Below are 10,500 nucleotides of genomic sequence, written 5' to 3' on the forward strand. Positions count from 1 at the left end.
GCCCGGACCCGGTCAGGCCAACTGCATCGTCTGGTTCAGCCCAGGACACGGCTCAAAACCATGGGGGACCGGGCCTTTGAAGCCGCAGCTCCCCGTCTGTGGAACGCGCTCCCAGACCACCTTAGGGCCCCACAGACGGTGGGCACTTTTAAAAAAGGACTGAAGACCTTCCTTTTCAGAAAGGCATACCAGCAATAATGTTGCTTAAAGTGTGCTGTATTGTAATGTTTTTACCCTGCGCTTGTTTTTAAACCCTGTGTCTCATGTAGCACTTTGAGATTTGATTTTAAATGTAAAGTGCATTACAAATAAAATCTATTATTATTATTATTATTATCTGAAAGAGATTTACAACCCGAGTTGAAGCACACCTGCACTGGTTGCCATGGTAACAACAGGGAGGCCTGGGGGATGGGGGAGGTGGAGCTGTGTCTTCTTGAGGCCGCAAACACTGAAACTTCAAACTATCAGCTGTCAGAGAATTAAGACAGAGACAGAAGATGATTGTTCCAATATTTTTATTATAAAAACTGATGAAAAATTGTCTTCATGAGCAGTTTCAGGATGAGTTCTTAAACTTGATCAAAATCTTTTGTGAAAATTCACAATTTTTACTTCACCTTGAATGTACCAGGTAGGTCAGCTGAGAACCGGTTCTCATTTACACCATGAGGCTCAAAGACAAACATAAGCAAATGAATATAAACAGTACCCGTCAAAAGTGTGGATACATCTTCTCAGCCAATGTTTTCTTCATGTTTTTGTAAATACTGAACATTTTCTCCATGAGCTTCATGAACAAAACTGTCAAGCTCTGAACTGTTCTCATCGTTGAGAAAATAATAAATGAAGGAAAACCTGTGATCATAAGTGAAATACTTCAAAATCAAAACACAGAGATGAATTTAATTTACACCAATAAACCAATTCTAACTATTAAAAACTGAATGAAAACTTCAACTGTTCTTTAACTGTGAACAAGGTTAGTATTTAAACAGTTTAAAACTCAATTGGCAAAAATGAAGACCCTTAATGTGCTTAATATGTTTTTGTAGTTGATCAAACATTTCCAGCTAATCGAATCAAATTCACTGCAACTTGGTGCCAGAAGAAGATCCCAAAACCCAAAACTATCAGCTTCCTTGTCACTAGTAAATCCACAGAAAAAACAAAATCAGCAAAACAGAAAGATTCATCAACACAATCATGTAAAAAGCCCCAAATCTTTGTTAAACGTCCCCCAAAGCTGGAAAAGCTGCAACGTCCATGAAGAAGAAAATCCTGTGGTAAAAGGTGGAGACAGCTTTAAAAATGAGTCCAACTGTTAGAAAAGCATCAGTAAGGAGACTGATGGCTGCAGCTCCATGATTGTCTCCACTAATTCAGATCCTTTCTGTCTCTCCACACTTGTCTCACATCCTTTTGTCTATGTAGAAAGTCTCTGAGAAGACGGCCGACCATCTGTTTGTTCAACGTCTCAGCTCAGAAAATGTGGAGGCTCCTTCAGAAAACAAGGAGATCTGATGGAAGTCCTCTACTGAGGCTTCAGGAACTCTACACAATCTCCTTCTTCAGGATAAAGCCAAACTCCAGCGTGTAGCGGCTCAGTGAAGGCGGTCTGGACTTTGTGGAGGAGAGTCATGGTTTCAGAGACGCTGAAGAAAGACAGAACACCTGCTGTGTGATCCAGGTACACTCCCACTCTGGAGGACCAGGGACCTGAGACGGGAGTTAGTTTATTGTTGTGCTGAAATTTAAAACTGGCAGCATCACAAAATAAAGCCCAAGATTTGGAATTTGATCCAAACCCACATTCAGTGTAGCCCCCTGCTGTGCTGGTGTCCTTGTAAGTTACTGCGACAAAAACTCCTTCTCCTCTCACCTCCACCTCCCAGTAATGACGGTTATTCAGACTCTCTCTGCTCAGAACCTGAAGGTACCTCCTGAACCTTTGTGGATGATAAGAATAAGGCTGAGCTTCTTCCGTATAAGTTACTTTTCTCTTCTTGTCAGATAATAACAGCTCTCTGTGTGCAGATTTTGGATCCAGTGTGATCTTCTGTGAGTATTGTAAGAAGTCTTCTCTGGTCTCTGGCTGTGGGCGTAGCGGTACCAACTGCTGTTTAGTGGTTTTCACTGTGATGTTCTGTAGGAGGATTTCCTGTAGTTCGTCCACGGTGTTTGACACACCTACTGGCACATCCATAAAGTTTTCTAGATAAGCAGTCTTTATGCTGTAGGAGTGTGTGAGCTCACTGAGTACTGACACTGAGGGGTAGCTGATCAGAAACTGGGTGTGGTCCTCTGTGTGAACCAGCTGCTCCATCTGGACGTCTTTCCTCTTCAGCTCACTGAGCTCTCGCTCTATTTTCCCCTGAAGCTCTTTGAGTTCACTCACTGCAGTTTGCTGCTGGGATCTGAGCTGCTGTTTCACCTCACTACTCTTATCCTGGATGAGACGGATCATGTCGTTGAAGTGCAACTCGCTCTCCTCCACTGCTTCATCAGCTTCCAAATTGACGGCTTCCATCCGCCCCTCAAGCCGCTTCACAGCTTCCTCTCGCTCCCGGATTCCCTGCTGGACGTTTAGTCGACTCTCCTCCAGCTCCTTCTGCTTCTGCCTCCTCTCTGCTGCAGCTGGGACTGTTTCATGGCCTCTGTGTTGGTCCATGGTGCAGAGGTAACAGATACTCTGCTGATCGGTGAGACAGAAAATCTCCGTCTCTTCATCATGAAGAGAGCAGATCTTCTCCTGGATTTTCATGCAGGGCTCCAGCAGCCTGTGTTTCTTAAAAGCAGCAGATCGATAGTGAGGTTGGAGGTGTTCCTCACAGTAAGAGGCCAAACAGACCAGACAGGACTTGACGGCTTTCAGCTTCCTCCCAAAGCAAACATCACAGGACACATCTTGAGGTCCAGCAACTTGGAGTTCAGTCTTCTTAAGATCCTCCACTAACTCTGCCAACAGGATGTTTTTCTTCAGTTTTGGCCGTCGCCTGAACCTCTTCCTGCACTGAGGGCAGCTGTAGAATCCGCTGTCCTCCTGTTCATCCCAGTGTCTTTTAATACAGTCACTGCAGTAGCTGTGTCCACAGGGAACTGCCACCGGATCCTTCAGGAGATCCAGACAGATGGAGCAAGAGAACTTTTCTGCGTCCAGCTGAGCTCCTCTCTTTGCCATTTTCTCCTCTCAACAACAGCGACTGAATAGTTTCTCCCTCTTCCGGCTTCCGGGCCGCTGATCCTCACTGGTTCTGCTTGTCAGATGCTGTCCTCTGCAGCTCAGAGACGACAGTGATCCCTCAGCTGTGAGATCTGTGAAAGAGAAAGAGGCAGTGACTCAGTGTGGGAGAGAAGGGAGGGGCTGTCAGAGTTGGTTTTCATTGCAGGAAATCAAGCAGCATCACTTCAGTTTCCAGTAAACATTCAGCTGCTTCCTCAGGTATAAAACTGAGTTTCATCTCATTGATTCTCATGTTGGGCTTTCGCACCATTAATGTTGGAATTTCAACTAAATAAAATTGACTAACATTAATAATTAATGATTATCAAAGATAACTATTAAGTAAAGAATTTCGGGGCACCATCTACATTTTACTAGAAGAGCCAATTTGTTATAATCAGTCTAATAAAGTTGGTAAACTATTAATTTGGATTCATAATTAGATTATTAACAATTGCCAGATTTTGACAGTAAAACCTGAAGGATTCTGGAGTTCTTGAACAGAGGAGGTCAACTTTCCATTCATGATTGTGAAACATTAACGACACAAAAGATTCCAAAAATTATGCTTATTAACGATAAAGCAAAACCAAACACACAATTCTGTCTGGGTGTCTATTCAAGTCGTGTGTGTGTGTGTGTGTGTGTGTGCGCGCGCGCGCCCGCTCCAAGACACACCCAGCAGTCACAGCAAATGAACAGTTTCTTTCGTGTAACCATGAGCCCTCATAGAGACTGAAACAAGGAATGAGACAGTTTGGAGAATGGAAGCAGGAGAAAGCACAAATCTTTGTCTTCAACTCTAAAAGTGAAGAGTCATCAATAAGTTAAATATTCCTGAAATGAGATACATCTCCTGGAACAGAGGTGTGTTTTTTGCACCTGTGTCCAATTGGTTCATGATACAGATCCCAAAGTCGGTCTTCAGTTACGATTTAGATCCCTTTTCCATCCTAGAAAACATTAGCACGCTGATGGCGGCCATTTTGCTAACTGGATGTACTTCTTCTGCTCCTTCATGTGTCTGTTTACCAAAATAAAATGCAAAACCATTTGTTGCTTGTTTGGCGTGCAGCCCTGTTCCCATTCCTGTTGCTGCTGGCTGCTAGGAGCGCAGCACACCGGTTCCTGTGTCCTATGCTCCCCACCTGCTCCCGAGTCGGCCCACCCCCCACGTCTAAAACAGTCACTACGGCCCGCACGGATGTCGTAGAGAGATCAAACCAACACTCACACGTTCGTCTCATCAAGATCTACATTTCACGCACTGACACCCCTGACCTAAATCCAACAGGAAGTCCACCATTTCCCTTTCAAAGTAAAATTTTGCTCAAAATCACTCCTCACGAAAAAATTATCTCCTCCGAGACCGTTTGTTGTACAGACAGAAGAGTCACACGATGTGATAGAGGACACATTTCTCTACAAAAGTTGTGAACAACTTTGTCAAAAGTCTCACGGTGTGGATTTTATTAGCGCTCAAAGTTGGAAGTCTGAAATCCTATCTTGCTCCGGCCCTCATCCGTTTCCCCGTAATGGGGAAAAAAGTCGCCTTTTTTCAGCACCTCGAACAACTGGAGATTGTGGCTATACCGTGACTCCTATCAACAAACCGAGCACACGTAAAGCCTCACCAGGTTCTCCCGAACAAGATGATGTAACATAAGTAGGGAAAATATCAAGATATATGTACGTTTTCACAGGTATGAAAAGGTGTGCGCTCTGCATTTTTTGGCTCTCAGTTATAATGGAGCCGGATGGGGAAAAATCTGGCGCTTCTCACAAACTGAGGCCTCTACGGTCCAAACTAAAAGTCTGACTGCTCTGAAAGCCTCACCAACTGAAAGACAACTAATTTTTCTGTCAAACGTGAAATTTTTTTGTTCAGTTTTGCCAAACAGGAAAGGAACAAGGAGCAGTTGTTTCGCAAACAGAACCTTTTATTTTCTCCTCTCTCCACTCTAACTGACATGACCATATATGGGCGTCCAGTGCAGTTACACAGCTGACAGCAGCTGTCAATCAAACTCATACTCAGTGCCTTCATTCAGTGACTGTCAAAAGCAGATGAGAGAAGCTAACAACTCCATGTTACTGGATGACAGATGCTAACAGCTACATGTTAGTGGATGGGAAATGCTAAAAACTCCATGTTAGTGGATGACAGATGCCAACAGCTCCAGGTTAGTGGATGGGACATGCTAACATCTTCATGTTAGTGGATGACAGATGCTAACAGCTCCATGTTATTGGATAGGACATGCTTACAACTCAAGGCTGGAGGATGACAGATGCTAAAAGCTATATGTTAGTGGATGGGAGAAGCTAACAGCTACATGTTAGTGGATGGGACATGCCAACAACTCCATGTTAGTGGATGACAGATGCTAACAGCTGCATGTTAGTGGATGGGACATGCCAACAACTCCATGTTAGTGGATGGCAGATGCTGACAGCTGCATGTTAGTGGATGGGACATTCTAACACATCCATGTTAGTGGATGACAGATGCTAACAGCACCATGTTAGTGGATGGGACATGCTAACAACTCCATGTTAGTGGGTGACAGATGCTAACAGCTTTATGTTAGTGGATGGAAGAAGCTAACAGCTACATGTTAATGGATGGGACATGCTAACAACTCCATGTTAGTGCATGACAGATGCTAACAGCTACATGTTAATGGATGGGAAATGCAAACAACTCCATGTTACTGGATGACAGATGCTAACAGCTATATGTTAGTGGATGGGAGAAGCTAACAGCTACATGTTAGTGGAAGTGAAATGGTAACAACTCTATGTTAGTGGATGACAGATGCGAACAGCTACATGTCAGTGGATGGGAGACGCTAACAACTCCATGTAAGTGGGTTGACGTCTCAGTTGTGGGCCAGCGGGTAGGCTCGGTCCCGCCCAATGCCGCTTGCGGCTTTAATTCTACTTCTTCTGGTAGAATCCAGAACAAACAACGTGATGTAGTCATTATGCGCATTAGAAGAATTAACAGTTTTGTACCTCGTCACTGCAGGAAAGTCAAACGACTCCAATGTTTATTCAGGGGTGAGTCGGGGAAGGTTTTCGGGACGGACACAATGGAATTGAATGGTATTTTTGGTTCCCCCTCATCAAACTCATCAAATACAAAATCCAACAACCCCAAAACACTTTGGTGGACACGTTATAATCCGCACATTCACTACGCTGTGAAATATTAATGCAAAATTACGAGATTGAGTTGTTTATGCGAAGATTGCTGAGACGGAAGAACTACTTACTAAACATGGCATCTGGGCGTAGTGATTTCAAAAGAAAAAGTAGTTCCCAGTATTTGCTTCAGTGTTGTAACGCTACAATATTATTTGTTGGTGTTCCACAGTGTAGTGAATGCGCGGATTATAACGTGTCCACCAAAGTGTTTGGGGGTTGTTGGATTGTGTATTTGATGAGTTTGACGAGGGGGAACAAAAATACCATTCACTTCCATTGTGTCCGTCCCGAAAACCTTCCCCGACTCACCTCTGAATAAACAACAGCTCGCCCTCACACAAAAAGTAAGTATGCTGTTTGAAATGACTAAGGAATTGTGCTAAATGGGCCAATTTGCCAAAATGTTGAAGTATCCCTTTAAGTTTTACCCTGGGATCAAAATGTGTGTTTATATCACACAAATACAAATGAAAGTCAACTTGGCTGTCTTCAAAAGGGCAGTACCATTTTTGCTCTTCCGCCTCACACGGGCCACACCGATAATGTTGGAATTTCAACTTAATACATTTGGCTATCAGTAATAATTAATGATTATCAAAGATAACTATTAAATAATTTTGGATCTGATTTCATCGGAAAACCTTGAGGCACCACCCACGATTCATACAGACAGACATCCGGGCATTTGGCCAACATCCGGGTCCGTCGCCTATAGCAACCAGTGCTAAGGGGAAAGCCATCGTCTCCGCTCACTGAGACAGAGTAAAGACGTACAATACGAGGGAAGTTCTAAGATGGTTAAAAGTTGTTGTGTGGTCGGCTGCACCAACAATAAAAGGAAAAATCCTACTCTATCATTTTATATGATACCGAGTCAGTGTGCGCAACCAGAAAGGCCCCGACTGTGGTTGCAAGCTGCTGCAAACCCTGTCCTCCTCTTCCTCCTGCACTCTCTCCTCCTCTAACCTGGGCTGTATAGATACGGTGACCGAGTGTCCTCTTTTTCCCGGACATGTCCACTTTTTACGTCCTGTCCGGGGAGGTTTTATAAATTCAGGAAAATGTCTTGTGTTCACTGTTTTTTATAGCACAATTATACGTGAACGTAAATTGACCGGCGCTTTGTACACAATACTATGATACTACTTTGTTGCACAAGGTACACAAACAGATGGAGCGGAGCAGACAGGGCTGTTCAGACAGTGCCGCTTCACAGAAGAATTGCTAAAAAAAATTCCCACATACCGTCATACTCGTCAGCAGGGAGTCTGAAGGGGCACACTTTTAAACCCACGATGTCCAATTTTGTCCTATATCGGGCCAAACTATCCCCAAAAAGCTCGTCGTGGTATGTGTAGGCCATCTATAGCCGACAAGACCTTCCACACACTGAACAAATGTAAAATTACAATACAATAACACCTAAAACCGCAACGCACAAGGCACAATGAACTGCGTGAGGCTGTTGTTTTCCCCCTTGAGCTAAATGGCGGACGGTTGCTATGGGCGGTCACATGACCTATGACGCGACTCCGTCTGCAAGAATAGCCAATTTGTTGTAATCAGTCTCATAAACTTGGTTAAGTTGGTTTTCCTAATGTTTCAGAAACCCAGATATTGACCTGAACCCGAATTTTAGCTGCATGTGAACGTAGTCTGTGTCTAAGAGCACACACACAGCAGTCACGGCAAAGTAACCACGAGTCCTAACACTCAACTATTTCACTTCTGCGACTAATGAGTGCAAACTGAATACATTTTCAACAAGTGTGTATGTTGTCTATTTCATCAGTTTTATCCACATTTTCTCACTCCAGACTTTATAAATGTGAGTGCCTATTGGAATCCAGGATATCCGGCAGTGTGTGTTGGTATAATGAGTGATAGTATGAAACTCCTCTTGATACTGGAACATGACATTGCTGGACGTGACAGGGGGACAAAAAGACAGAAAGATAGATAAAGAGTGAAGGAAACAATGAGTCTGCTGAGGCTCCTCTATTTAAGCGAGGCCCAGTCCTCAATCAGCACTGGACCGTAACACACCAACAGTTAGTTTTGAGAGTTTGTGATTGTTTTCAGCCGTCGGTGCCTCGCTAACCGAGTTTCTTGTTTCTAGTCTTCAGACCCACTCTGCCTGCTGTTCGGCCTTCCTTCCCAGCCGAATGCCTGCTATATGCTCAGCTCTCACTCTGGCCAGCTTTCCTGCTTGAGAGGGAGGATTCCTACACCCGCTTCTCTGGAGTTCGATATGATTAAAAAAAGCTGAACTGCAACACACACACCTTTTCTATAGACATGCACTACAGTCAGAAGAAGAGTCTCCACTGAAGTCCCTCTCCTGCACCGCTTGAGTTCGTCAAGTCATTTAGATTTTGCACCATTTATTGCGGAGTGGGCATTGAGATGAATAAAGTAAATAAATAATTTTTAGCTGTGATAAAATGTGAAAAATGAGGGAATGAAAATGTAGTTTACATGACTGATTGTATTTATGAGTCAAAAAAGTTAATTTTACACTGAAAATGAAAAGGTATTTCTGTCAATACATCACATTACATCAGGCTCGCCCAGGTGGAAATCACCAGGTGCGTTCGACATGAGAAAGCCAGAGGCAGACTTTTGAGACTTTCGAGCCGCCCCGCCCACATTTGGCCCGGCGTCACTGACACGTAGGACCTACGTAGGGCATCGAAAACTCGCGAGATCAGTCACAGAGGGAGCCGCTGTGAGCTGCTCCAGAGCAACTCACCGCGACTACCTGGCCCACCTCTCTGCTTCATACAGGCAGGGGATTGGACCCCAGCCCACTCGTCATCAGTGTGATGACAACGCGCTTTATTTGCATAAATAAACACCCAGTCCCGGCTCCAGCCCAGTGTAGACGGGGGTCGGGGGGGGCGGCGGCTTAAACCCGGGGGGGGGGGGGGGGGGGGGGGGGGGGGGGGGGGGCGACGCATCGGTGCCGAAAAAGTAACGGAGCAACACAAAAACAGAATCCACAGATCAGAGGCGCTGTATGATCATTAACCACACTGCTAAAAAGCACAAATAGTAAAAAAACAAATGATAGAATGCAGCTCTCACCTTTAGCAGAGCTGGAGTCTCCTCTTTTTTTGAATTTTGAATAGCACAACACTTCATATTGATCTGAGCAAGCCAGCAGAGTTTGCTGTTGTTTTTTAAGGACACAATAGACTGAAAACTTAATGTTTTTAATGAAATACTATATTTTGACTGAGGGGGCGAGGCAGTCTGCCCCCCCTTGACGCCTGGTCCGCACTTGCAGCAGCACGCAAGTGTCACATGTAACTTAAAATTATTTTGTTTTTTAAAATTTTATTTATTTCAGTTAACTGAATATGAATTAACACAATGTGACACACGAAAGAAATGATGAATTCTTTTGTTTTTAATAAGAAAAATAAATTACCCCTCTGACAGCCAGGGAGGGGTGTGGGGGGGAGGGGTGTGGGGGGGGGGGCAAGGAGGCACAGGCGGGGGGCATTGCCCCCCTAATTGACACCCCGGACGACGGGCCTGTAAACACCCCCCCACGGTGGGAGTCATGAGAAACACGAACATGGAGAACATCGCGTTGTCCGAGTTGGAGGCAGACTGATAACTCCGCCCCACGGCTGCGCCGTCTGCTTCGTCTAGCTCCGTCTACCTCTGGCTTTGCCATCGTGAACGCACCTACCAACTTAGAGGTTCCCAGTGATGTTTCACTAGAATCAGTTTGTCGCCTTCATTTGAACTCAGTCTGTCATGAGTTTTAACACACGTCAGGGAATCTGCTTTTACTATAAAACCTCCAATAAAAAAGAATCAATGTTCAGTTATTTGTAACCCAGGTGAGAAAAGCCCTTTCTCCCTTGGTTTTCCTCATTAAAAAGTTATTCCTCCGGCACAGTGCGTCGTGACGTCACGCGGTCACGTGACGGAGCGCAGCCAATGGCAGTCTATAACCACAGGCTGAAGATGGCGGCCTCCAGTCGCGGTAAGGGCCAGATTTGGAGGCCGAAGCAGCAGGTTTGTCAGAGCGTTGCTCGTTTAAGTCAAATCTA

At 44.7% G+C, this 10,500-nt stretch overlaps 1 protein-coding gene across 1 annotated transcript in view; it reads right to left on the reverse strand.

Annotated features, from left to right (window-relative positions):
• Window positions 1-508: 508 nt before the first annotated feature.
• The window catches only part of LOC115385957 (tripartite motif-containing protein 16-like), a 10,374-nt gene continuing 382 nt past the window's right edge, over window positions 509-10,500 (reverse strand). The window contains exon 2 of the mRNA XM_030088086.1: window positions 509-3,315. Coding sequence (XP_029943946.1) covers window positions 1,535-3,181 — 1,647 coding nt within the window. The 5' untranslated portion in view covers window positions 3,182-3,315 and the 3' untranslated portion in view covers window positions 509-1,534. The remainder of the gene's footprint in view (window positions 3,316-10,500) is intronic.

The sequence above is a fragment of the Salarias fasciatus genome, chromosome 3, assembly GCF_902148845.1.
Source record: "Salarias fasciatus chromosome 3, fSalaFa1.1, whole genome shotgun sequence".
NCBI lineage: Eukaryota > Metazoa > Chordata > Actinopteri > Blenniiformes > Blenniidae > Salarias > Salarias fasciatus.